The sequence below is a fragment of the Schistocerca cancellata genome, chromosome 10 (genome assembly GCF_023864275.1).
Source record: "Schistocerca cancellata isolate TAMUIC-IGC-003103 chromosome 10, iqSchCanc2.1, whole genome shotgun sequence".
Lineage (NCBI taxonomy): Eukaryota > Metazoa > Arthropoda > Insecta > Orthoptera > Acrididae > Schistocerca > Schistocerca cancellata.
This window is the reverse complement of record NC_064635.1, coordinates 193,034,283-193,049,475: the sequence shown is the minus strand read 5'-3', so window position 1 is coordinate 193,049,475 and position 15,193 is coordinate 193,034,283. Positions and strand designations below refer to the sequence as shown.

The following is a 15,193-nucleotide window of genomic DNA, read 5'->3' as shown; positions in this document are numbered from 1 at the left end:
GCAGGGCCAACCGGGCAGGTGATGGAAACCTTGCTTTTATAACCATTTCTACGCACAAAATCTACTTCATAGCCCAACTTTCGTAACACTTTATTAACAGTCGCAGCACTGATTAACTTGACAAAAACACAGAATTTTTCCTGATCCAGTTGCCAGGTATGGACGGTTTCAGAATTAAGACCAATTACCTGTGTAATGCAGTCATCTATTTCCAGGGATGTCGGCTGAACAGGACGGGATTCCTTGTCAAATACCAGAGTATTCTTCCTGCGGTTTGTAGCCACGGCTAATCCAGCGACGCAATTTCGGTTAAACAACTGAAATTCCAACTTGCAGCAGCAAGACCAGAAAGAGCGATCAGATCACAAGGAATAGGAACGGACACGGTGATTAGCGGACGAACGGCACTCGGCGAAGCACAAGTACAGCGATGTAAACACGGAAGTGCAGCGCAGCAATCAACAGCGGCCACTCGCTAGCGCGGCTGAAACGGAACTGTACCACGAGTCATACATTTACCAGGTGTACCGGTATGAAATGAGCGTTAAGATACAAATGTGTCGTTCCATAAAAACACGGGAGAACTGCCGGATATCAGTAACTTCCTACCGCGATATTTCGGCGCAGAGTCTTCTGGCCATCTTCAGGTGAATGCCACTGTAGTAGTACTGGCGAGTACGAGCTGAGCTCCGCTATTTAAAGCCTTCTGAGGTGACATTGCGCATGCGCTGCTCAGCGTGCGCGTTCATAACGGCTCCGTGCGCTGCGCCTCGCGCCCTCCACTGCGAAAGCCTGGCGTATCGGTGTCAGGTCGATTTCCATCTTTATGCAGATAACTACGTCGACTACGAAGTTTCTCTAAAACAGGATTCCAAGCAGAGTTTAGCTGATAACCGCTATCTCGATTGATGAGAGTCTCGTTGTCAGACAATCTTATTTCCACAGATTCATTGATAATCGAGCTCCAAAAGTTTGATGTATGGGCCAAAATTTTTGTGTCGTTGTAATTCATGGAATGGTCTGTGGAAATACAATGTTCGGCGATTGCGACAGTATTTTGGCGGTACGTTGACGACACTTTTATAGTGTGGCCTCATGGTCTGGACCGTCTCCAAGAATTTTTACGTCACATGAACTCCGTACATGAAAACATAAAATTTACCATGGAGATAGAGAGAGATGGTTGTCTGCCGTTTTTAGACGTCTTGGTGCGACGGAAGAGTGATGTCACACTTGGTCACTCGGTGTACAGAAAGCCCACTCATACAGACCTGTATCTACAAGCCACTAGTTGCCACCATCCAGCACAAACAATGGGCGTTCTCAAAACCTTGGTCCACCGTGCCCACACTATCTCTGACGCCGACAGTCTTCAAGCGGAACTGGAACACCTGCAAAAAGTATTTTTGAAGAATGGCTTTTCACCTAGGCAGGTGAACAGAGTGATGAAGACCTACAAACGACGGAACAAGGAAGAGGAAGAGGCCTTCAGGTCGACTGTTTATCTACCATTTATTGGGAATATTTCTTCACAGATAGGCAGAATATTGAGAAAGTATCAAGTGAGAGTCATCTTTCGCCCTCCTTCCAAAATTTCATCACTGGTGGGATCCGTTAAAGACGACCTGGGCCTGCGTAAACCAGGTGTTTACAAAATTCCGTGTGAATGCGGCAAATCATATATAGAGCAAACAACACGAACTGTGCAGGAACGCATTGTGGAACACCAACGGCATACTCGCCTTCTCCAACCCACCAAGTCCGCAATCGCCGAACATTGTATTTCCACAGACCATTCCATGAATTACAACGACACAAAAATTTTGGCCCATACATCAAACTTTTGGAGCTCGATTATCAATGAATCTGTGGAAATAAGATTGTCTGACAACGAGACTCTCATCAATCGAGATAGCGGTTATCAGCTGAACTCTGCTTGGAATCCTGTTATAGAGAAACTTCGTAGTCGACGTAGTTATCTGCATAAAGATGGAAATCGACCTGACACCGATACGCCAGGCTTTCGCAGTGGAGGGCGCGAGGCGCAGCGCACGGAGCCGTTATGAACGCGCACGCTGAGCAGCGCATGCGCAATGTCACCTCAGAAGGCTTTAAATAGCGGAGCTCAGCGCGTACTCGCCAGTACTACTACAGTGGCATTCACCTGAAGATGGCCAGAAGACTCTGCGCCGAAATATCGTGGCAGGAAGTTACTGATATCCGGCAGTTCTCCCGTGTTTTTATGGAACAATCAGTACGCCGGGAAAGCTTTAAACATTACAAATGTGTCGATAGAGAACATTTGTTGTGAACGAGCCTTAATTTTTTTTTTGTTTGGTTGGTATGACATCTGTCAAAGATACTCAGTATACATCGAGTCATGGAACAAACAACATCATATGTTTTCATCGTGTTAACAATGTCCAATTTTGTATCAGTAAGTGATGATTTGCGGAAAGCATTAATTTTTTGTTTTCATTTGAAAAAAAAAAGTGCTGCAGAGTCGCATCGAATGCTTGTCGAGGCATATGGTGATCATGCTCTACCAGAAGCAACATGCAAAAGGTGGTTTCAACGGTTCAGAAATAATGATTTTGATGTAAGAAATGAAGAACGTGCAAGACCACCAAAAAAGTTCGAAGACGCCGAATTGCAAGCAGTATTGGATGAAGATGATACTTTGAGTCAGAAGAAAATGGCAGAAATGCGAAATATTGCACAACAAACAATTTCTGACCGTTTGAAAGCTATGGTAAAGATCCAAAAGTGTGGAAAATGGGTGCCACATGAATTGAATGAAAGACAGATGGAAAACCGAAAAACCATTTGTCAAATTTTGCTTCCAAGACATGAAAGAAAATCAATTTTGCATCGAATTGTTACTGGCAATGAAAAATGGATTTATTTTAAGAATCCTAAACGGAAAAAAATCGTGGGTTGATCTGGGAGAACCATCAACATCGACTGCAAGACCAGATCGATTCGGTGTTTGGTGGAATCAGAAAGCTGTGGGGTATCATGAGCTTTTAAAACCCGGTGAAACTGTGAATACTAATCGCTACAGAAAACAAATGAGCAATTTGAACTATGCATTTATCGTAAAAAGACCATAATGGACCAGAACACATGGCAAAGTAATTTTTTTACACGGCAATGCACGTGCACCCAAAACAAACCTGGATCAGGATACAATCAAAACACTTGGCTGGGAGCTGCTACCCCACCCGCCGTATTCACCAGACTTGGCCCCTTCCGCCTGCCATTTGTTTTCATCAATGGGATATGCATTGGCTGAGGAACACTTCGATTCCTACGAAGAAGTCGAAAATTGGGTGTCGGATTGGTTTGCTTCAAAAGACGAATATTTCAATTGGCGTGGTGTCCACAAATTGCCAGAAAGGTGGTCAAAATGTATAGAAAGCAATGGTCAGTGAATAAAATGTTTTTACTCTTCAATTCAAAATTAGTGTATCATTTTCACAAAATAACGCTCATTTCATACCGGTACGCCTGGTAGATTCAAAGGAACCTTCACTAGTTGAGTCCTACTCGGACTTGGCCAGTTTTTATGTGAAAAAGGCACATATGTACCCTAAAGACTGACATTTATTACGCATTTCTGAAAATGGTACGAACGGTGTCCGCCTCTGCAAGGCGATAGTCGTGTGGGCGTTACCTGGAGGTAGGTGTAGCTCATGGAAGAGACGACACCGGACACCAGCCCCACACCGATGGCGCCGGCAGGGTGGAGCACCATGTCGCAGCTGGCACCGACCGCCACGCCTCCAGCCAGCGACGCGTTCTGGACCTGGACCTGGACACCGCAGGCAGACATGGAATATGTAGATACATCGAACTGAGGGTTTCATGACTTACCAGTACACCGCCGATTCGATACACAGTGCAACTGCCATACATAAAATAGCTTCAAACATCTGATTACTTTACAAACTAGTTAATGTGCTAAACACACTGACGGAAAGAAATCACAGTACCCAAAATATTTAATGTAGAGGGATGAAATTTTGGGAATAATTTGTCTGAGTAACATACTTAAGTGTTTCACACGGCAAGATCACAGATTAATACACTACTGGCCACTAAAATTGCTATACCACGAAGATGACGTGCTACTGACGCGAAATTTAACCGACAAGAAGAAGATGCTGTGATATGCAAATGATTAGCTTTTCAGAGCATTCACACAAGGTTCAAAAAATGGTTCAAATGGCTCTGAGCACTACGGGACTTAACTTCTAAGGTCATCAGTCCCCTAGAACTGAGAACTACTTAAACCTAACTAACCTAAGGACATCACACACATCCATGCCCGAGGCAGGATTCGAACCGTAGCGGTCACGCGGTTCCAGACTGTAGCGCCTAGAAACGTACGGCCACCCCGGCCGGCATTCACACAAGGTTGGCGCCGGTGGCGACACCTACAACGTGCTGACATGAGGAAGCTTTCCAACCGATTTCTCATACACAAACATAAGCTGACCGGCGTTGCCTGGTGAAACGTTGTTGTGATGCTTCGTGTAAGGAGGAGAAATGCGTACCTTCACGTTTCCGACTTTGATTAAGGTCGGATTGTAGCCTATCGCGATTGCGGTTTATCGTATCGAGACATTTCTGCTCGCGTTGGTCGATATGCAATGACTGTTAGCAGAATATGGAATCGGAGGGTTCAGGAGGGTAATACGGAACGCACTGCTGGATCCCGACGGCCTCGTATCACTAGCAGTCGAGATGACAGGCATCTTATCCACATGGCTGTAACGGTTCGTGCAGCCACGTCTAGATCCCCGAGTCAACAGATGGGGACGTTTGAAAGACAACAACCATCTGCACGAATAGTTCGACGACGTTTGCAGCAGCATGGATTATCAGCTCGGATACCGTGGCTGCAGTTATCCTTGACGCTGTATCATAGAGAGGAGCGCCTGCGATGGTGTACCCAACAACGAACCTCGGTGCACGAATGGCAAAACGTCATTTTTTTTTCGGATGAATCCAGGTTCTGTTTACAGCATCGTGATGGTCGCATCCGTGTTCGGCGACATCGCGGTGAACGCACATTGGAAGCGTGCATTCGTCATCGCCATACTGGCGTATCACCCGGCGTGATGGTATGGGGTGCCATTGGTTACACGTGTCGGTGACCTCTTGTTCGCATTGACGGCACTTTGAACAGTGGACGTTACATTTCAGGTGTGTTACGACCCGTGGCTCTGCCCTTCATTCGATCCCTGCGAAACCCTACATTTCAGCAGGTCCTGTACGGGCCTTTCTGGATACAGAAAATGTTCGACTGCTGCCCTGGCCAGCACAATCTCCAGCTCTCTCACCAATTGAAAACGTCTGGTCAATGGAGGCAGAGCAACTGGCTCGTCACAATACGCCAGTTACTACTCTTGATGAACTGTGGTATCGTGTTGAAGCTGCATGGGCAGCTGTACCTGTGCACGCCATCCAAGCTCTGTTTGACTCAATGGCCAGGCGTATCAAGGCCTTTTATTACGGCCAGAGGTGGTTGCTCTGGGTACTCATTTCTCAGGATCTATGCACCCAAATTGCGTGAAAACGTAATCACATGTCAGTTCTAGTATAATATATTTGTCCAATGAATAGCCATTTATCATCTGCATTTCTTCTTGGTGTAGCAATTTTAATGGCCAGTAGTGTATAAGCGTGGAATAAGCCGTTGTAAACGCTGGTACATTAATAACTGGCATGACCGTCAGGTTGTTAACGCAAGCATGCAAACGTGCAAGCGTTAAGTTGTACCGGTTCCGGAGGTCAATTTGTGGGATGTACGTCCTTGCCTGTTGCATGTGGTCGGTCAATACAGGGACGGTTAATACTGTTTGTGGATGACGATGGAGTTGCCCGATGATGTCCATATACGCTCGATTGCAGACAGACTTTTAATTATTTTATTTACTCACACGTCAAGTTCCGTAGGACCAAACTGACGAGCATATCTCCAAGGTCATGGAACGTGTCACTACATGAAATTACAACATAAAAGTAATGATAAAAATAATATGTTTATGAATCCGGAAAAAGTCAAGCTAAAGTTTAAGCAAACTCAATTAAGAATGCAACAAGAATGAGCTTAATTCTTCCAGGAACTCTTCGACATAAAAGAAGGAGTGACCCATGAGGAAACACTTCAGCGCGTGGATTACTGCTAAGATTTTTGAAGTCTTTTGACATTGAAAATGATGCAGCAGTATACTGCACACCTCTCTGCACAACAGTTAAGAAAGTCCGATCCAAATGCAGGTTTGATTTCTGACGAGTATTAACTGAGTGACAGCCGCTTATTTCTGGGAATAAGCTAATATTGTTAACACGAAATTATGGTAAGGGATATATACACTACATATACACTACATATAAAGGATATATACACTACTCCTCCCCCCATGAACCATGGACCTTCCCGTTGGTGGGGAGGCTTGCATGCCTCAGCGAAACAGATAGCCGTACCGTAGGTGCAACCACAACGCAAGGGTATCTGTTGAGAGGCCAGACAAACGTGTGGTTCCTGAAGAGGGGCAGCAGCCTCTTCAGTAGTTGCAAGGGGAACAGTCTGGATGATTGACTGATATGACATTGCAACACTAACCAAAACGGCCTTGCTGTGCTGGTACTGCGAACGGCTGAAAGCAAGGGGAAACTACAGCCGTAATTTTTCCCGAGGGCATGCAGCTTTACTGTATGGTTAAATGATGATGGCGTCCTCTTGGGAAAAATATTCCGGAGGTAAAATAGACCCCCATTCGGATCACCGGGCGGGGACTACTCAAGAGGACGTCGTTATCAGCAGAAAGAAAACAGGCGTTCTACGGATCGGAGCGTGGAATGTCAGATCCTTAATCGGGCAGGTAGGTTAGAAAATTTAAAAAGGGAAATGTAAAGGTTGAAATTAGATATAGTAGGAATTAGTGAAGTTCGGTGGCAGGAGGAACAAGACTTTTGGTCAGGTGAATACAGGGTTATAAATACAAAATCAAATAGGGGTAATGCAGCTGTAGATTTAATAATGAATAAAAACGTAGGAGTGCGGGTAAGCTACTACCAATAGCATAGTGAACGCATTATTGTGGCCAAGATAGACACGAAGCTCATGCCTACTACAGTAGTAAAAGTTTATATGCCAACTAGCTCTGCAGATGATGAAGAAATTGAAGAAATGTATGATGAGATAAAAGAAATTATTCAGGTAATGAAGGGAGACGACAATTTAATAGTCATGGGTGACTGGAATTCAAGAGTAGGAAAAGGGAGAGATGGAAACATAGTGGGTGAATATGGATTGGGGGACAGAAATGAAAGAGGAAGCCGTCTGGTAGAATTTTGCACAGAGCATAACTTAATCATAGTTAACACTTGGTTCAAGAAGCATAAGAGAAGGTTGTATACACGGAAGAATGCTGGAGATACTAGAAGGTATCAGACAGATTATATAATGGTAAGACAGAGATTTAGGAACCAGGTTTTAAATTGTAGGACATTTCCAAGGGCAGATGTGGACTCTGACCACAATCTCTTGGTTATCAACTGTAGATTAAAACTGAAGAAATTGCAAAAAGGCGGGAATTTAAGGAGATGGGACATGGATAAACTGACTAAAGCAGAGGTTGTACAGAGTTTCAGGGAGAGAATAAGGGGACAATTGACAGGAATGGGGAAAAGAAATACAGTAGAAGACGAATGGGTAGCTCTGAGGGATGAAGTAGTGAAGGCAGCAGAGGATCAAGTAGGTAAAAAGAGGAGGGCTAGTAGAAATCCTTCGGTAACAGAAGAAATATTGAATTTAATTGATGAAAGGAGAAAATACAAAAATGCAGTAAATGAAGCAGGTAAAAAGGAATACAAACGTCTCAAAAATGAGATCGACAGGAAGTGCAAAATGGCTAAGCAGGCATGGCTAGAGGACAAATGTAAGGATGTAGAGGCTTATCTCACTAGTGATGAGATAGATACAGCCTACAGGAAAATTAAAGACCTTTGGAGAAAAGAGAGCCACTTGTATGAATATCAAGAGCTCAGATGGAAACCCAGTTCTAAGCAAAGAGGGGAAAGCAGAAAGATGGAAGGAGGGTCTATACAAGGGCGAAGTACTTGAGGACAATATTACGGAAATGGAAGAGGATGTAGATGAAGATGAAATGGGAGATACGATACTGCGTGATGAGTTTGACAGAGCACTGAAAGACCTGAGTCGAAACAAGGCCCCGGGAGTAGACAACATTCCATTGGAACTACTGATGGCCTTGGGAGAGCCAGTCCTGACAAAACTCTACCATCTGGTGAGCAAGATGTACGAGACAGGTGAAATACCCTCAGACTTCAAGAAGAATATAATAATTCCAATCCCAAGGAAAGCAGGTGTTGACAGATGTGAAAATTAAAGAACTATCAGTTTAATAAGTCACAGCTGCAAAATACTAACGCGAATTCTTTACAGACGAATGGAAAAACTGGTAGAAGCTGACCTCGGGGAAGACCAGTTTGGATTCCGTATAAATATTGGACACATGAGGCAATACTGACCCTACGACTTATCTTAGAAAATAGATTAAGGAAAGGCAAACCTACATTTCTAGCATTTGTAGACTTAGAGAAAGCTTTTGACAATGATGACTGGAATACTCTCTTTCAAATTCTAAAGGTGGCAGGGGTAAAATACAGGGAGTGAAAGGCTATTTACAATTTGTACAGAAACCAGATGGCAGTTATAAGAGTCGAAGGGCATGAAAGGGAAGCAGTGGTTGGGAAGGGAGTGAGACAGGGTTGTAGCCTGTCCCCGATTTTATTCAATCTGTATATAGAGCCAGCAGTAAAGGAAACAAAAGAAAAATTCGCAGTAGGTATTAAAATCCATGGAGAAGAAATAAAAACGTTGAGATTCACCGATGACATTGTAATTCTGTAAGAGACAGCAGAGGACTTGGAAGAGCAGTTGAACGGAATGGACAGTGTCTTGAAAGGAGGATACAAGATGAACATCAACAAAAGCAAAACGAGGATAATGGAGTGTAGTCGAATTAAGTCGCGTGATGCTGAGGGAACTAGATTAGGAAATGAGACACTTAAAGTAGTAAAGGAGTTTTGCTATTTGGGGTGCAAAATAACTGATGATGGTCGAGGTAGAGAGGATATAAAATGTAGACTGGCAAAGGCAAGGAAAGCGTTTCTGAAGAAGAGAAATTTGTTAACATCGAGTATAGATTTAAGTGTCAGGAAGTCATTTCTGACAGTATTTGTATGGAGTGTAGCCATTTGTGGAAGTGAAACATGGACGATAAATAGGTTGGACAAGAAGAGAATAGAAGCTTTCGAAATGTGGTGCTACAGAAGAATGCTGAAGATTAAATGGGTAGATCACATAACTAATGAGGAGGTATTGAACAGAATTTGGGGAGAAGAGGAGCTTGTGGCACAATTTGACAAGAAGAAGGGACCGGTTGGTAGGACATGTTGTCAGGCATCAAGGGATCACAAATTTAGCATTGGAGGGCAGCGTGGAGGGTAAAAATCGTAGAGGGAGACCAAGAGATGAATATACTAAGAAGATTCAGAAGGATGTAGGTTGCAGTAAGTACTGGGAGATGAAGAAGCTTGCACAGGATAGAGCAGCATGGAGAGCTGCATCAAACCAGTCTGAGGACAGAAGACAACAACAACAATATTACGTACTGTACTACCCTTTCAGTATCCTCTTTTTTTTTTTATTTGTCATCAGTCTACTGACTGGTTTGATGCGGCCCGCCAAGAATTCCTTTCCTGTGCTAACCTCTTCATCTCAGAGTAGCACTTGCAACCTACGTCCTCTATTATTTGCTTGACGTATTCCAATCTCTGTCTTCCTCTACAGTTTTTGCCCTCTACAACTCCCTCTAGTACCATGGAAGTCATTCCCTCATGTCTTAGCAGATGTCCTATCATCCTGTCCCTTCTCCTTATCAGTGTTTTCCACATATTCCTTTTCTCTCCGATTGTGCGTAGAACCTCCTCATTCCTTACCTTATCAGTCCACCTAATTTTCAACATTCGTCTATAGCACCACATCTCAAATGCTTCGATTCTCTTCTGTTCCGGTTTTCCCACAACCCCTGTTTCACTACCATACAATGCTGTACTCCAGACGTACATCCTCAGAAATTTCTTCCTCAAATTAAGGCCGGTATTCGATATTAGAAGACTTCTCTTGGTCAGAAATGCCTTTTTTGCCATAGCGAGTCTGCTTTTGATGTCCTCCTTGCTCCGTCCGTCATTGGTTATTTTACTGCCTAGGTAGCAGAATTCCTTAACTTCATTGACTTCGTGACCATCAATCCTGATGTTAAGTTTCTCGCTGTTCTCATTTCTACTACTTCTCATTACCTTCGTCTTTCTCCGATTTACTCTCAAACCATACTGCGTACTCATTAGACTGTTCATTCCGTTCAGCAGATCATTTAATTCTTCTTCATTTTCACTCAGGATAGCAATGTCATCAGCGAATCGTATCATTGATATCCTTTCACCTTGTATTTTAATTCCACTCCTGAACCTTTCTTTTATTCCCATCATTGCTTCCTCGATGTACAGATTGAAGAGTAGGGGCGAAAGGCTACAGCCTTGTCTTACACCCTTCTTAATACGAGCACTTCGTTCTTGATCGTCCACTCTTATTATTCCCTCTTGGTTGTTGTACATATTGTATATGACCCGTCTCTCCCTATAGCTTACCCCTACTTTTTCCAGAATCTCGAACAGCTTGCATCATTTTATATTGTCGAACGCTTTTTCCAGGTCGACAAATCCTATGAAAGTGTCTTGATTTTCTTTTAGCCTTGCTTCCATTATTAGCCGTAACGTCAGAATTTCCTCTCTCGTCCCTTTACTTTTCCTAAAGCCAAACTGATCGTTACCTAGCGCATTCTCTATTTTCTTTTCCATTCTTCTGTATATTATTCTTGTAAGCAGCTTCGATGCATGAGCTGTTAAGCTGATTGTGCGATAATTCTCGCACTTGTCAGCTCTTGCCGTCTTCGGAATTGTGTGGATGATGCTTTTTCGAAAGTCTGATGGTATATCGCCAGACTCATATATTCTACACACCAACGTGAATAGTCGTTTTGTTGCCACTTCCCCCAGTGATTTTAGAAATTCTGATGGAATGTTATCTATCCCTTCTGCCTTATTTGACCGTAAGTCCTTCAAAGCTCTTTTAAATTCCGATTCTAATACTGGATCCCCTATCTCTTCTAAATCGGCTCCTGTTTCTTCTTCTATCACATCAGAAGAATCTTCGCCCTCATAGAGGCTTTCAATGTATTCTTTCCACCTATCTGCTCTCTCCTCTGCACTTAACAGTGGAATTCCCGTTGCACTCTTAATGTTACCACCGTTGCTTTTAATGTCACCAAAGGTTGTTTTGACTTTCCTGTATGCTGAGTCTGTCCTTCGGACAATCATATCTTTTTCGATGTCTTCACATTTTTCCTGCAGCCATTTCGTCTTAGCTTCCCTGCACTTCCTATTTATTTCATTCCTCAGCGACATGTATTTCTGTATTCCTGATTTTCCCGGAACATGTTTGTACTTCCTCCTTTCATCCATCAACTGAAGTATTTCTTCTGTTACCCATGGTTTCTTCGCAGCTACCTTCTTTGCACCTATGTTTTCCTTCCCAACTTCTGTGATGGCCCTTTTTAGAGATGTCCATTCCTCTTCAACTGTACTGCCTACTGCGCTATTCCTTATTGCTGTATCTATAGCGTTAGAGAACTTCAAACGTATCTCGTCATTCCTTAGTACTTCCGTATCCCATTTCTTTGCGTATTGATTCTTCCTGACTAATGTCTTGAACTTCAGCCTACTCTTCATCACTACTATATTGTGATCTGAGTCTATATCTGCTCCTGGGTACGCCTTACAATCCAGTATCTGATTTCGGAATCTCTGTCTGACCATGATGTAATCAAATTGAAATCTTCCCGTATCTCCCGGCCTTTTCCAAGTATACCTCCTCCTCTTGTGATTCTTGAACAGGGTATTCGCTATTACTAGCTGAAACTTGTTACAGAACTCAATTAGACTTTCTCCTCTTTCATTCCTTGTCCCAAGCCCATATTCTCCTGTAACCTTTTCGTCTACTCCTTCCCCTACAACTGCATTCCAGTCGCCCATGACCCTTTCAATATCCTCATACACTTTCTCTATCTGTTCATCTTCAGCTTGCGACGTCGGCATGTATACCTGAACTATCGTTGTCGGTGTTGGTCTGCTGTCGATTCTGATTAGAACAACCCGGTCACTGAACTGTTCACAGTAACACACCCTCTGCCCTACCTTCCTATTCATAACGAATCCTACACCTGTTATACCATTTTCTGCTGCTGTTGATATTACCCGATACTCATCTGACCAGAAATCCTTGTCTTCCTTCCACTTCACTTCACTGACCCCTACTATATCTAGATTGAGCCTTTGCATTTCCCTTTTCAGATTTTCTAGTTTCCCTACCACGTTCAAGCTTCTGACATTCCACGCCCCGACTCGTGGAACGTTATCCTTTCGTTGATTATTCAATCTTTTTCTCATGGTAACCTCCCCCTTGGCAGTCCCCTCCCGGAGATCCGAATGGGGGCTATTCTGGAATCTTTTGCCAATGGAAAGATCATCATGACACTTTCTTCAAATACAGGCCACATGTCCTGTGGATACACGTTACGTGTCTTTAATGCAGTGGTTTCCATTGCCTTCTGCATTCTCATGTCGTTGATCATTGCTGATTCTTCCGCCTTTAGGGGCAATTTCCCACCCCTAGGACAAAAGAGTGCCCTGAACCTCTATCCGCTCCTCCGCCCTCTTTGACAAGGCCGTTGGCAGAATGAGGCTGACTTCTTATGCCGGAAGTCTTCGGCCGCCAATGCTGATTATTTATCAAAATTTAGGCAGTGGCGGGGATCGAACCCGGGACCGAAGACGTTTTTGATTATGAATCAAAGACGCTACCCCATTTTTTTATGTAATCTCATTTTGTTCGCTTTTGTTCGTTGAATCTGCTCGGGGCGGACGTCGTAAGACATCCGTTTAAGTTCGTTGTTGATCGATTAACTCAGTTTTTTTGTTACAGAGGGCTGCTAACCCTCTGACCGAACACGCTGAGCTACCGTGCCGGCTCCCCTAGACCACGGGTATCCTCATACACTTTCTCTATCTCTTCATCTTCAGTTTGCGACGTCGGCATGTATACCTGAACTATCGTTGTCTGTGTTGGTCTGCTGTCGATTCTGATAAGAATAACCCTATCGCTGAGCTGTTCACAGTAACACACTCTCTGCCTTTCCTTCCTATTCATAACAAATCCTACTCCTGAAATACCATTTTCAACTGCTGTTGATACTCGTATTACCCTATACTCATCTGATCAGAAATCCTTGTCTTCCTTCCACTTCATTTCACTGACCGCTACTATATCTTGATTGAGCCTTTGCATTTCCCTTTTCAAATTTTCTAGTTTCCATACCACGTTGAAGCTTCTGACATTCCACGTCCCGACTTGTAGAATATTATTATGTCGTTGATTATCTTATATCATTTTCTCATAGTAACTTCCCTCCTAGCAGTCTCCTCCCGGAGATCCGAATGTGGGACTATTTCGGAATCTTTTGCTAAAGGGGAGATCATCATGACACTTCTTCAATTACAGGTCACATATCCTATGGATACACGTTCGTGTCTTTAATGCAGTGGTTTTCATTGCCTTCTGTTTCCTCATGCCGTTGATCCTTCCGCCTTCAGGGGCAGTTTCCCACCCCTAGCCCTCTTTTACAAGACCGTTGGCAGAATGAGGGTGACTCGTTTTGCTGCAAGTGTTCGGCCGCCAATGCTGATTATCAAACAAAATTTAAGCAGCGAGGAGATTCGAACCCCGGACCGTAGACGTTTCGGTTATGAAACAAAGACACTATCCCAGACCGCTTTTTTTTCTAATATAAACCAATAATGCAGCTTTAATGTTTTGTTTTTTGACACTATTAGACACACAATCTGACTGTCACTTAAGTTCTGTACATTAGCTTACAAATTTCAAAAACTACTCTCTGAAGTAGAAAAGGCACACACCACAAATATACAGTAAAATTTTAAATAATATCCTTAAGGTAACTGCAATACATCATTGTCAACACAGTCTTCTTTTTATTATTAACCAATGCCCATTCTTTCAAATACAATTTTTAACACATTGCCGAACTTTTTCTTGTGATTCGAATACCTTCTAATTTTGTGGAATTCACAGTACGGAATCTTAAAGTTCCGCATCCAGTTAGTTGCTCTCAACACGCGTTTCTAGAAAACTTACGGTGTTCACTCCTATCTTTCCTTGTGCTCTCACTATTTAACTAACAGCTTTTCGCGTCACTAACCAAATCATCCAATTTAACGTAACTGTGTTTTCTCCTCCATACTCACTTGTGACAAGGTTATTCTTTAGATATATGATTTCTTATGTCATTTGTGGATGGTACTTGATGGATATCACTGGATAACTGTCATGTTCAAAGATGATAAATCTAATTTTTATAGCTGTCATTTGCTTCCATTCATAGCTGGAACCTCCCTCTCCCCCTTAATACACTACGTGATCAAAAGTATCCGGACACCTGGCTGAAAATGACTTACAAGTTCGTGGCGCCCTGCATCGCCAATGCTGGAATTCAATATGGCGTTGGCCCAACCTTAGCCTTGATTACAGCTTCCAATCTCACAGGCATACGTTCAAACAGGTGCTGGAACGTTTCTTGGGGAATGGCAGCCACATTCTTCACGGAGTGCTGCACTGAGGAGAGGAATCGACGTCGGTCGATGAGGCCTGGCGCGAAGTCAAAATTCCGAAATATCCCAAACGTGTTCTATAGGATTCAGGTCAGGACTCTGTGCGGGCCAGTCCATTACTGTCCATTACTGTCGTGTAACCACTCCGCTACAGACCGTGCATTACGAGCAGGTACCCGATTGTGTTGAAAGATGCCATCGCCATCCCCGAATTGCTCTTCAACAGTTGGAAGCAAGAAGAGGCTTAAAACATCAGTGTAGGCCTGTGCTGTGATAGTGCCGCGCAAAACAGCACCATAACACCGCCCCCTCCAAATTTTACGGTTGGCACTGCACACGCTGGCAGATGACG

At 43.5% G+C, this 15,193-nt stretch overlaps 1 protein-coding gene across 1 annotated transcript in view; it reads right to left on the bottom strand.

Moving 5' to 3' along the window:
* Nucleotides 1-475: 475 nt before the first annotated feature.
* LOC126106246 (ammonium transporter Rh type A-like) overlaps nt 476-15,193 on the bottom strand; it is a 191,817-nt gene continuing 177,099 nt past the window's right edge. Inside the window, exons 6-7 of the mRNA XM_049912472.1 lie at nt 3,677-3,814; nt 476-484 (exon numbers count right to left, since the gene is read on the bottom strand). Of these exons, the coding sequence (XP_049768429.1) occupies nt 476-484; nt 3,677-3,814 (147 nt within the window). The remainder of the gene's footprint in view (nt 485-3,676; nt 3,815-15,193) is intronic.